The sequence below is a fragment of the Apis cerana genome, linkage group LG14 (assembly GCF_029169275.1).
Source record: "Apis cerana isolate GH-2021 linkage group LG14, AcerK_1.0, whole genome shotgun sequence".
NCBI lineage: Eukaryota > Metazoa > Arthropoda > Insecta > Hymenoptera > Apidae > Apis > Apis cerana.
In genome coordinates this window covers 1,966,420-1,980,180 of record NC_083865.1, presented here as the reverse complement: position 1 = coordinate 1,980,180, position 13,761 = coordinate 1,966,420, and the positions used below count along the sequence as shown (strand labels likewise).

General features: G+C 19.8%; 1 protein-coding gene across 2 annotated transcripts in view; it reads left to right on the top strand.

Annotated features, from left to right (window-relative positions):
* The window catches only part of LOC108004398 (lachesin-like), a 173,259-nt gene that overhangs the window by 137,332 nt on the left and 22,166 nt on the right, over positions 1 to 13,761 (top strand). For both annotated transcript variants that reach the window (XM_062084194.1, XM_062084193.1), the window contains exon 5: positions 4,793 to 4,876. In XM_062084194.1, coding sequence (XP_061940178.1) covers positions 4,793 to 4,876 — 84 coding nt within the window. The remainder of the gene's footprint in view (positions 1 to 4,792; positions 4,877 to 13,761) is intronic.

The window sequence follows — 13,761 nt, the reverse complement described above, 5'->3', positions numbered from 1 at the left end:
GTGATCAATTTTTGGCCATGAATTTAAGTGAAATTTAATTATGAATTTTTTATACTTTTTAGAAAAGTGATATCATTCTGAAAATGAATAATGTAATATAATATAATAATATAAATAAAAGAGATTGTTAATATATTCGTGGAATATCTTTTTGATTTTATATTTAAAGAGGAAAATAAATAGAAAAATTATGTTGATTCAGACTTGTTAAGTTATAAGTAATTTAAATTTGCAATAGATGAAATGAGATAAAACGAAACGGTTATGATTATAATTTAACTGATATTTTTCTATACCAAGTTTTGTTTTGATTTTTATAATCAGCCCTAAAGATGTTTCATAAATATTAATTTCTTATTGTATTTTATCTATTATATATTATCTAAAATTTTAAGTAAAAATTAGAAATGATAAAATAAATGATGTAAAAATTAGAAATGATAAAATAAAATGATAAAATGATATTTTATTTTGATTTTGAACCTGTGAAAAAAGTATAAAGTTAAAAATTAAGTAAAAAGTTATAAGTTACAGAAATAAATTTGCATTTTTTAAAAAATGCTTGGAACTTAATAATTTTTTTTTTCATATAGAATTATATAGAATCTATTGATTGTTTATTGATTGAATATTGAATATTAATATATATACACAAAAAAAAAAACATTTATACGAAAATCAAAATTAAAAAAAATTAATTTTAAAATTCTGAAGAAACATTAAAGTTATTTTATATAAAATGTTAATATATAGGAAATTTTTTAATTCTAAAGATCAGAACAAATTAATAATAAAGTTGATATAAATAATCAATTTCACTTAAAATTTAGTTATTAAGTTATAAGCTATTAAATTAGTATTAAATAAAACGAAATGAGTGATGCAATTTTATTATATATATATATATATATATATATATATCACACGTATCCTTCAGTTTGTTTTGTTTTAGCCAATATAAACTTAAATTGCTTATAACTTAATAAATAAGTCTCAATTAACATTTTCCTTACTTTAACTTTCATATTTGTTTTAACTTTTAGAATCTCTAAAGAATAATATCTCAAGAATAATTTATAATATTTAATTCTGTATATATTTATTTATAATTGCGAAATTTTATTGTAATGACTGAAATGCTATTAAAATTCCAAATTTAAGAAAAAATCAATAATAGAGAATGATAATAAAAAAATCAGAATGAAAAATGTAGTGAAAAATTTTATTTTCTTAATATTGCAGATTTTGTACATCCCACTTATATATTATAATTATATTATATATATTATAATTTACTTTATATAATTTATATAATAAAATTATACATATTATTTTTATATATTATTATAGCATGACTTTGCCATTTTGAATATCTCACTTGTTTTTGAAAATATTAAAAAATGTAATTACATAAAAATTGAATGGTTTGAAAATGATTATTAATTAATTATATTCACATATGGAAGAATAAAAAACTTAAGGTGTTTTAATTTTTTTTTAAATTATCCGCTTTTTAATGCATGAATAGAAATATCTTGTTATTTCTATAAAAAAATAAACATATAAAAATTATTAATTTTATTTTGTAAAAACAAAATATAATAGTTGGTCAAATAGTCAAAAAATGACTATCTCTCTCGTGAAATTATTATTTCTAAAATTCAATAAATAAATCGATTAAAAAACTTAATTTAATAAAATCATTAAACAAATATTAATACGACAATATTCGATCACATCGAATGTTATTATTTAGCGTATGTCATTAATTAAAAAGCTGTGATATTGGTAGTTTTCTTAGCGAATGAAGGGGTACACGTGCATCGCTTTACAACTCTGTGATATGTTGCTTCAGTGTAAGGGAAGCGAAATACAAGCGGGATTTAGGGGCTCTTACGTTATTCAGAGTCTTGCAAATAGAGTAATGCGCACGGATATAATTTAGAGATTCGGTAAGAAAGGAAATTTACTTGATGCATTGTGCAGCCGTTAAGCGTATCATTAACATTAAATTCTGGCTGGTTCCGGTGCGTGTCGGAAAATATATCTGGTGGGGGACGAGTTTTGGCATGCTCTGTGAAATATACCGCTCTTGGAGGCAAGGTGCGGCCCCCCGATGCAATTGCACGCTCGGCTTCCACCCTCTGAATACCGACCGACTTATATAATTTTATGCAACCATATTTTTGGAGACCATAACGGATTATATTGGAGTCTATTTAAGTTCATTCATTTTAGAATGCTGTAATTTAGTCGAGATGTAAGAAAGACTGGGACATACATGAATACGTTTTTCATTTTTAAAATTTTTATATTTGAATTTTAATTATATAGAAAAATTAGAATTAGAATTAGAAACATTAGAAAAAAATATTAAAAAATAGATAAGAGTAAAATCAAATCAAAATAATCAATTAATGTTTCTATGGGCTAATCTTTTAAATTTGTATTAAATTATGTGGATTTTTTTCATATCTTATGATATACAGATTTTATTATTTTTTCGATTAACAAAGTTTTTTTATATAAAATGTTTAAAAAATTTAAAATTAAATAAAATATTTTTGAACAACAGAAGTACCGTTTTATTATATATAAAGATTATAATATAAGTGATTATATATAGATATATAGTATTATATATATAGTATAGTATAGATTATAATATAGTGTGATTATAATATATAAATTATAACACAATACTTTTAATTTATCATACTTTTATTTATTTATTCTCATAAATAAATTATATACTTATTATATACGTATTTATAGTATGTAATATCAAGGAAGAAACGAAAATTAAATATACATATTTATTTATATCTTAATCACTTATATGTAGGCAAAACTATTAAGAACCATATTAAATATTAAAAAATTGTTTAAATATTACAAAGATTAATAGAAAGAAGTTCAAAAAAGATTTGTAAATATTTAAGAGCACGATAAATAATATTATTATTATTATAATATATTATTATAATATTATAATATAATATATATTATTATAATATTATTATAATATTATTAATTGCACTTCGAAAAGATTGAAACAAAAAATATCATAATAAAACTAGATTTAAAAAAACTATATTTGTTTTTGTATATTTTTAGCAATATTATCATTTTTTATTATTGATCGTTCTTTAAATATTGTACTTTTGTTCATAAATTATTAGATATTTAACAATACATATCAGAAAAATGAAAAATGTAATATCTAATATTATATAATAATTATAATAATCTTATAATAATTATAATATTTTATTACACTTATTTTCTAAAAAAGTATTTACATTTAAATGCTTTCTAATAAAAAATAAGAATCTTTCGAATTATTTTGTAAAATTTCATTATATAAATAATATATAAAGAGAAAAAGAGCATATAAAAAACTCAGATCTATTTTTACAATACAAACATAATTATCAAACTTATTATAATATTAATTTTAAAATCTGAGTCGTATGTACATTACATTATAAATTTTATTATATATATATTAATATAAATACAATTTTTTTATATATTTTATATTAATATTAATTAATTAATATAAATAATTAATATATTTATATTAGTATAAACTTTACATACATTACATACATAATGTATATATGATATATATTATATTATATATTATATACAATACATATATATTACAATACTATATAATATAAATAATTAAATGCACATAATACATTTTTGTTATATTATTGTAATAATTTCATTACTAATAAATTTTTATTTTTTATTTATTTCCATTTATATTATTGAAATTTGAAATAATGAAATTTGTTATTTATATTATATTATAAATATTCATTTATTTTTTAGAACGTTACATTTTTCTCGTAATATAATTATCTTTTAATCATAGTTTATGATCACGTTCCAACTTTTTTTGAATTTTTACAATTTTCGATCAACATATTTCAATTATTTTTATCGCAATTTTATTTTTAAAGATTTGCATAGTTTTTACTATATATACAGATATTTGAGAATTCTAAAACTAATTAATAAAAAAAACCACAATGATTAGATAGGAAAATATTGATAAATGTATGAGTTAATATAGTCCAAAGAAATTTTCGTTCAAGATCTTTCATTAAAGTGTGCATAAAAACTGTAAAAACTCTCGGGGTTTAATCGACGAATATGAAATTCGAAATAATTGTATTGATTTAACACCATCTATAACGAAAATCCATCATAATGTTTTCGGTTACGAGGATTTTATTCCAAAACAACGTCATGTTGTTATCATTACAACGTATTTTCATTAGCTATAATACGAAATTTGTTCATGTAATATTAATATTAATACATTCATTATTGAATGAAATTTAATGTTTTCATTAAAATTTTCATAATATGTTAAAATGTTTGTAAAGATATTAAAAATCTTGCTTCGGGCTTTTAATGTATTATATTTCAATATATACAGAGTGTTAATATATTCATGAGACATCTTTAGAAGATTAATTTTAAAAGCTATAATAAATAACATAAAAATATTGCTCGAAATTTATTTATTATTTATTATTATATTTAAGTTTACATTGAATAAAGCGAAACAGAGCGATCTCTTCTATTCGTTTCGTCTAATTCAATTGTAAATATAATTTAATAAGTAAATTGATATTTTTGTATATTGATTTTTATCTTTATTTTGGTCTTTAAAATTAACTTTCTAAAGATCTTATAAATGTATTAGCATTCTGTATATAATATATAATATAATAAGCATAATGCCAGTAATTGATAAACATTTTTTTTTCAGACAGGTATGTTGTCAATCGTTGTGCCACCAGACTTTATTTCTGAGGATACTTCGAGTGATGTCATGGTTCGAGAAGGAGGACAGGTAAATTACTAATAAATCTTTAATTAAATTTATTGTAAGACTTCTGTTTTAATTTTTGCACGGTAATAGAATGAATAAATAATATATAAATTTTCATAAAACTTTGCATAATTGAAACGAATATTTTTCATTTCTAAATGAATGAAATTAGGAAAAATGTTTAATTCCTATTATTTCTTTTTTGTAAGAAAGAAACCACACTTTTTAAATTTTATTAAATTTAAATTACTGCTTCTATTTAAAATGTTGTGATTCTTAAATGAAAGAGATATTAAGATAAAAAAAATTATATAATATTAGATAAAAATTAATTTTCATGAAAAAAATTTTTTAAAAATTTATCGCTTTCTGGAATTAATTATTGATATATTAATAAATATTGATATATTTGTTGTTATTCATAATTTATAATTAAATATACAAAAAAACTGAGATAAAAAAAGTAGCATAAATTAAATAAAACAAAATTGTTATATTAGATTAATTAACAATTGCTCAATATTTTATAATATTGATATATATTATGTCTATCTTTTCTCATTAATAATGATGGGATCAAGTTTAAATGTATTTATCAAATCAAATTCAATGCAAAAGATTCATTTCATAAAAATGGAATATTAAAGAAATAATGATTCAATGTGATATTTGTGAAATATTTGTAAATTGATTTCAAAAGAATGAATATTTGTCTATTTCAAATATCTTAGATTATTAGAATATTAGAATCAATTAAATTTTTTATAAAATATGAATAATCAAATTAAATACAAAATTATAATAAACAGAATTTCTATTTTATTTTAATTTTTCCATTTATAATTGTTTAAAAATAATTTAATTTATGATATTATCATTTGAAAAATATACAAAGAAAGATAATGTTATTTCATAAATTATTTATTTCTCAATTATGAAAATTATATGCAAAAATGTTAAAGGAAATTAATCTTAATTGAATTGATAATTTTTAACAAAATTTTTAACAACCTAAAGTTTCGCATCTATTCAACAATTCTTGATTATATTTGAAAGCATTCTTTTCACTTCTAAATTCATAGAGACTTAAAAACTAAATACTAATATTTTTTTCAAAATAATTGAAAATAACTTGAATTTGCTTATTTTCAATCCATGTTTGAATTTATTTGCTCCTATCACTATAATTATAATTCATAAAACTGCTCTATATAGTCGAATTTAATCATCCTAAATATTTTTACTTGACATATTTTCAAATCAATATCTACATAAACTTCCCGTATTACGAAAGAAGAAAAATCCTACGAATATTGATATGAAAAGTCTCAACCTGTTGCTTGTACATATCAAAATAGAACATTTTGTAAAAACATGCGTTTGACATAACGTGTAAATATTTCCGTTTTCTCAAATTTTCTTATCAAACCTGATGCAAGAAATATTACTTTTCCACGAAAATTCGTCGATGAAATGCCTTTAAAAAGCTCGTTACGCGGAAATCACGCGATAAAATTCTATACCTAGTCATAGCAGTGAATTAATTGTGCCTATATCGCGTTAGCATTCAATCTCAGTGAAATTCGGTAATTAAAACTATAGATCGCTCACTAAATTTCGCTTGAGCACGATTAAAAAGCCGCGATGAAATGACGACGTAACTCACGGTAATATCCTTTAGGAACGAAAATTCATGTAATGAGGGCGAAGGGGAATTTGTATTAACCCTTGCTTGTAATATGATAAAATCAGTTGCCTAATTAGAGGGGAGAATAGATCGACAAGATTTACGAATTTTATGTATATTATAATTTATTAAGACTGAGAACTATAATAATTAAGAATGTTGTATTTATCCGGAGTGCCGATTTTACCTATAAGTGAAATATCTTTTAAAGAAAGAATATTATGAAAAAAATATTTGTAACAAAATTTATTAGATTATATATATTTGCATAGTATTAATAGTTTCTTTATAAATAAACTAACAAAGATCATATGAATATGACATTCTTTTTTTAATAATGGAATTATATAATTTTTAATATATTAATGAATGTTATAAAAAAGTATTACTTTTGAATGTTGTAAAAAAGTCGTTACTTTAAGGAATATTTTGACTTATAATAATTTTCATAAAATTTCATAAATTTATAAAAAGAAAGAAACGCGCAAAATAGTATTCTACTTTTCATGCTCTTTTTGTTTTTTATATAGCAAGTTTTATAAACTGCCAAATATTTTTTAAAAAACTAAAGATTTTTCATATGAATAATTTAATAATACTTTTTAAAATTATATGATTTCATTTAAAAAATTTAAATTGATTTTTATATGATCTTTATATCAATTTATTAAAAAACTATCAATACTATATGATATTTCATATGATCTTTATATATCAATTTATTAAAAAACTATCAATACTATATGATATATCTGCTTATACTAAATATCTTTTGTTTAAAAAGATATTTCACTATATTTAAATAAAATAGACACCAGTATTATTAAGAAAGTTTTTAAAGTATTAAAAAAGTTTTATAAAATAGTATTTTATAAAATAATATTATTTATTATTAAATAATACTATTTTATAAAATTTTTTTAATATTTTAATTTTTGTTTTCAATATTAATCAGATAAAAGTAAAACATAATGATTTCATTTTTAATATTATCATTAAAAAAAAATACATGCATAAGATATTTTTTCCATATTTTTTTAATCTATTATTTTTGCAAATTTTCAAGAAAAACGATTTTCTTAATAAATTTAATTTAACATCATTATTTATGAGATAAATTATATTTTCAAATTTAAATAGATATGTTAATGTGAAATTAAAATTTCAAAAAGTAATTTCATCGATAAAATTGTTAAAAGAAATGGTAAGATATATCACAATTGCCAATCTAGTACCTATTTCGTTGCTAGCATCCTGAAACGTGAGGTTTATCAAAAATGAAAATTTCAATTCCGTCGTTTCTAGCTAACTCGACTATTGAAATGAATAGAAGATACACATCCGGTTGATAAATTGCTATTAATTCATATCCTAGCACTAAAATTAAGCAGTAATATATTTTGATATTTAATTGATTACTTAAAAATAAATCATAGTAATCATTACAAATTGTTTAATTAATTTTGTTATTTTAATGAGATCATTACAATTATTAATTGTAATCAGTACAATTATTAATTGAATAATCATTGCAAGAAATAATTTATCCTAACCTTACCTAACTTTTCGTTTTCGTTTTAAGAAAATGATGTTGCATGTTTGTGTCACGATACATTTCTACTTTATCTGAATTTCAATACGCGACTACGGCTAGAAACTTTGAAACTCGTTTCCTGTATCATCCCACACATTTAAGATATCGGTCGATGGCCTACCTGTGTCCTTAATTTAAAATTGATAAATACATTTTCCAAGAAACGATCCTGCGAAATCTGGAACGCAATTTGCATTCTTTTCTCACGAATTCGTATTTCTTTTTAAATTCGTAAAGTCGTGACTTGTATCGTTTTATCGATATAAATTTAGCTTAAAAAGAAACGAATATTTTATTATTTTATACTTAACTAATACCAACTTTAAATTAAATAATCTATATGAATTTGAATATGTAAAAGTTTGCTGTTGATTTTCGTGTCTAAAAGATTACTAATATAAATGTCAGTGCACAATATATACTATATTTAGTAAAAAGTTTTTGACCAAACATAAGAATATCTCATTTAAAATAACAAAATTAATTAAACAGTTATTAATTAATTAAAAACAATATAATTAAAGTTTTATTTATAAATTGAGAACATAATTAATTAAAAATAAATGTTTCTGAAATATATATTTATAGTATAAATATCAAATGCATAAGAATAACAAATCAGTCTAATGATTTAAATACAAAAAAAGAAAGAAAATAATTTTTTTCTTTTAGTAAATGAAAAAAAATTAATAGTGAAAAATTAAAATTTTAATACAATTAATAACTTCAATTATTGCATATAAAATTGCATATAAAAATAGTTATATATGGATAATATCTCAAAAATAAGAAACATTATAAATATCATAAATTAGATATAAAAAATACTATAAAAAATAATAATGAAAAAAAAATTTAATAATATCTGAACATTAATATCTGAACATTTTAGCACATTTTTAGCATATTCATATTCCCACTTCTGTGGAAAACAATATTTAGACATGAAATGAGACAAATACAATAATACGTTAACTTCGTTGCTGGTCAATAATTTCAGAAACTATTATAAATCTCGAAATAAACTATTAAAATGAAATTTTACATTGATTCTTTATTTAACTTATCTTCTTTTTTTTAAATTCGTAGAAATCATTCGCTTAAATAATCGTCCACGTTTAATTTCGAATTGTAAATGCTAAAAATAAATATTATTAAATAGATTTTCCATGAAAAATCTAACTATTGATAAAATATATATATATATATATATATATATATATATGAATCAGTGTTTATAATTTTAATTACTATTTTAGTTATCGTAACTTTTTTTTATTATACATTTTATTTATCATATTTTAGATATATACAGAAATTTTAAAATAAAAAACAAAATATAATAGTATTCCAAAAATAATCAATCATGTTGAGTTTATTAAATTTTTAATTTTAATTATCTAATGCACATAAGTAATTTTTATTATACGATCTTTTTTTTTAAAATCAGTGAAGACAGATGTTTAATTGCACAATTCTTTAATAAAAATAAAAAATAATAACTTTCTATGAAATAGAAAGATCATCAATTTTTTTATATTTTACTGATATTAATGATGCTCATGATAATAAAAATGTATGTAAAATTAATGTAATTCCGTGTTTATGAAATTAATATAATTCCTTTTATTATAATTACTAATTAATGCGAAATTAAATTTATGAATATGTAAATAAAATGTATGAATCATGGTTTAACGTATATAATGATTGAGAATATAAACGGTGATAAGAATAGACTTTAAGAAGACTTTATCTTCATTACATGGATATTTCGTTATGTGAATTCTATTTATATGAACGAAATCTTACATAATATCCAATTATCCAAATTCTAACTGAGTTCCTATTGTATTATCGTCAACCATTATTCCAATTATATAAACGTCTTTATGATATAATTAGATATGTACATTAAATTTATGACAAAATAAATTTATGATACAATATGATAAAAAATTAAATCATTAATAACTATTAAACAATTATTATGTTTGTAAAATTATTTTCAAGTTTATATTTAATATATTGTTATATTAATTTTAGAAAAAATGTTTCATGAAGTTCTTATATAAATGTAAACTCCTCATTCATCATTTAATGAAATCATCAAATCTAATGAAGAAATTAGCTGTATTCCTATTATATGAATATGCTTCTTCCTTTCCGAAGATTCATATAAATGGAATTCTACATTGTAATGATGGTTTTTTTTTCTTTTTATCCTGACAATACACTAAAATACTCATTATTTCCCTCATTTAAGTTCCATCACCATTTCTATTTTCTCTTACTTTTCCAATAATAAGATCTTTCATGGCAAATCTGTTATTAGATACAAGATATGAAATTAAATATCAGAACTGTTCTACGCTGCTAACTACAACTCGACACATTCGCGTATGCGAATTGAAAATTGATTATGTTTTTTTTCTTGTTTTTTTTTCTACTATGTGGAACACGATATGACTTCTAAAAGATAAAAGATAAAGGAGATAAAAAAATTCCACATGGGAAAACTATCGAAACGAGATGTCGAAAGAACGTGTTTCAACGTGAGCCGATGAAGAATATCATCGCGGAAATGAACGAAATTTTAAGTCGATTTCATTTTCAGATACCGTAAAACATGGTTCAAATCAATTAAATTCAAACGTGCATTTGAAAATCAGTTTTTGTTTTTGAATGAAACGTGGATCGAATGGAATTCGGCATTGACTATTGTCTAATGATAAGTTGATTACGTTTTGATCAACTGGAACCCGATATTCTTTAAGCCAATAGAAGAAACTTTATCTTGTCCTGGAGAAATTAAATTGCGGGAGTAACCTCGATTATTCGAACTTTGTCTTTCATTTTGTCGGAACAAACAGTTTCTATCATTTTATACTTTTTATTTTTCTCTTAAATTGAATAATATTATCAGGTTAATAAATTTTTTGCGAAGTGAAAATTCATCGAATTTTTCACTTCGTATTTATATAATATTAAATATCGTTTCTCCAAAATATAATTACCATTGAAAATAGAATTTAAACTTAACTTTAATTAAAAATTCATGAAATGTTTATAACGTAATAAAATTTGAAACGAACTTTAAATTCAGTTTTGAAAATTAGAAATTTATACAATTAAAAAATAATTTCTTTCCCATTATTTCTTTCAACTGCAAATGAAATCTATCTATAGTTGAGATAAAATATCAGGATTGAATATTTGTTATTTCAAATAAAAGGAATATATAATTATTTTATGTAAAATAAAAAATAAATTTGTTCGAAATAAATACATTTGCAAGTTAATTTAAAAATTTTATTTGAAAAATAAATTTTCAAATAATTTAAAAATATTTTAAAATAATAATAATATAAAATAAAAAATAGCAAACGATAAAGCTTATATTTTTTTCGTATTTATATATCAATGTAAAATAAAATATATATTATACATAAAATAATTATATATTTAAGAAATAATGTTTCTTCTCAAGAAATTTTAGAAAAATTTTATAATTACTTTATAATTTCAATAAATAGATTATTTCACATTTAGTTATTCGAATGGTGCAAACACAAGATGAATATATATTTGAATTGATATATTTAATAATGATTAATTTTTTATAATGCATATTTTTACATATTTTTTTATATATAAAATATCTATGAAAATTAAAAATTGTTTACTTTTTAGTTGTTTCGAAATGTTAATAAGGATTCTTTCTAACTAATTATCTGAAAAATTGCTTATTCAAATGAATTAATGTCTCAATTAATTCAAATAATTGATATTCTATAAAATATTTCTTGAATTACAAAAATTAATTTAACAATCTTAATGTAAGAATTTAAAAAATTATAATAAATCTATTAATATTATAATAAATATTTTATTTATTTTCATTATTTTATAAGTGATTAAATCAAAATTTTTTTACAGTTATAAATTTTATCATAAAAAAAAAGAAGTATATTGATTAATGTATCATGCTTTTTAAAAAACTATTTTAAAATAAGAAAAATATTTTTAAATATTTTTTATTAAATAAATTTATTGTTTATATTTAATGTTTGATCTTTTCATTTTAACAAAATTTATTAAAATTCGTAAATATATTTTAAATAAATTTTCATAAATATTAGAAATATTCAAAATTATAAATTTTGTAATATTTTAATTTTCAAGAAATAATAAGATATAATCTGATTTCTCATTTGCCAAGAAATAAGAAATTGAAAAAACAAGACATTCACTATACTAATAAGAAATACAAGTTTCATTTCAGATTAAGATATGCAAAATTCAAAAGTCTAATACAAAAAAAGATGCTTTGGGCAATACAAGTAACAAAACATCTTGTATATTTTCTTAATGAAATCAAGTAAATATACAAGTTTCAAATAAAATAACAAATATTAAAATAACTTATCTTTCAAATGAATAAATAATTATTTAAATAATATTATTTAAGACAAAATAATATAAAGAAATAAAATAAAAAAGTATATACATGATAAGACATTTACAATAAATTAGTAAGTTATAAACAATTTTCAAGAATCTGAAATAATATATTCATAAATAAATAAAATATTTTATTATTTAGTAATCTTGAATGATCTTAAATCATTATCATTCTACTAGATAATACATAAAAAAACATATTATTTAAAAAATAAGTTGATCTTCATATGATCTTTATCATTTTCATTTTCATATGCTTTTTAGTACTTAATACTTTGATCTAACATATCTTCTAATGCTAATAACAAATAAACAAATCCAAAATATTGTGATAATCTGTTTTATAGATACCTCATCTTGTATAATAATACCATTTAATTTTACTAAAAGTAAAATAAAAATTTCATTCAATAATAATTTATTTTTATAATGTTCAATTTTGATATTAACAATTTACTTATATTTGATGTTCCGTTGCATTTTCAAGTATCTTCTTCATTTCATATTCAAAAATACATACATAGAAGGAATAAATTCATACGTGTAAAATAATACATTTGTCACTCACTCACTCACTAGGGGATAAAAAAAATGCTCAGATGGTAATGTTTATGTATCTCTGAAATACTTTTTATCTTTAAGTTTTCTCACATTTTAACAATACAAATTTTGTTCGTTCGTATATCGAGCACGATTGTTATGGAAATATTCCGATATATTCGTTAAATGTGATATAAACTGATTCATAAAATTTTCGAAGATGATATATGAATATACATATGGATGTAGAAATAATCAATAATTGAAATATAACTAAAATTAAATCCAAAAAAGTTGTTTTTAAAAAATAACTAACAGAGATTTAATAATTGTTAACTAATTTAAATAATTTTCATCTACAGTCTAATAATTCTTCTAATAATATATTTAGTCTATCTTTTGCATACATTGTCTTTCTTATTATTGTATTTAACTTTTATTCATAAATTTTAGAATAATAATTCTCTATTCTATATTTTAATCTAAATATTTGAATATTATTTTATATAAAAATTAATCTATTATTTTATATAAAATTAAAAATATAATTCAAATATTCTGATTTGAATGAAAGCTTGTGCATATGTAGAATATAATAATAAATATTATTTAGATTATATA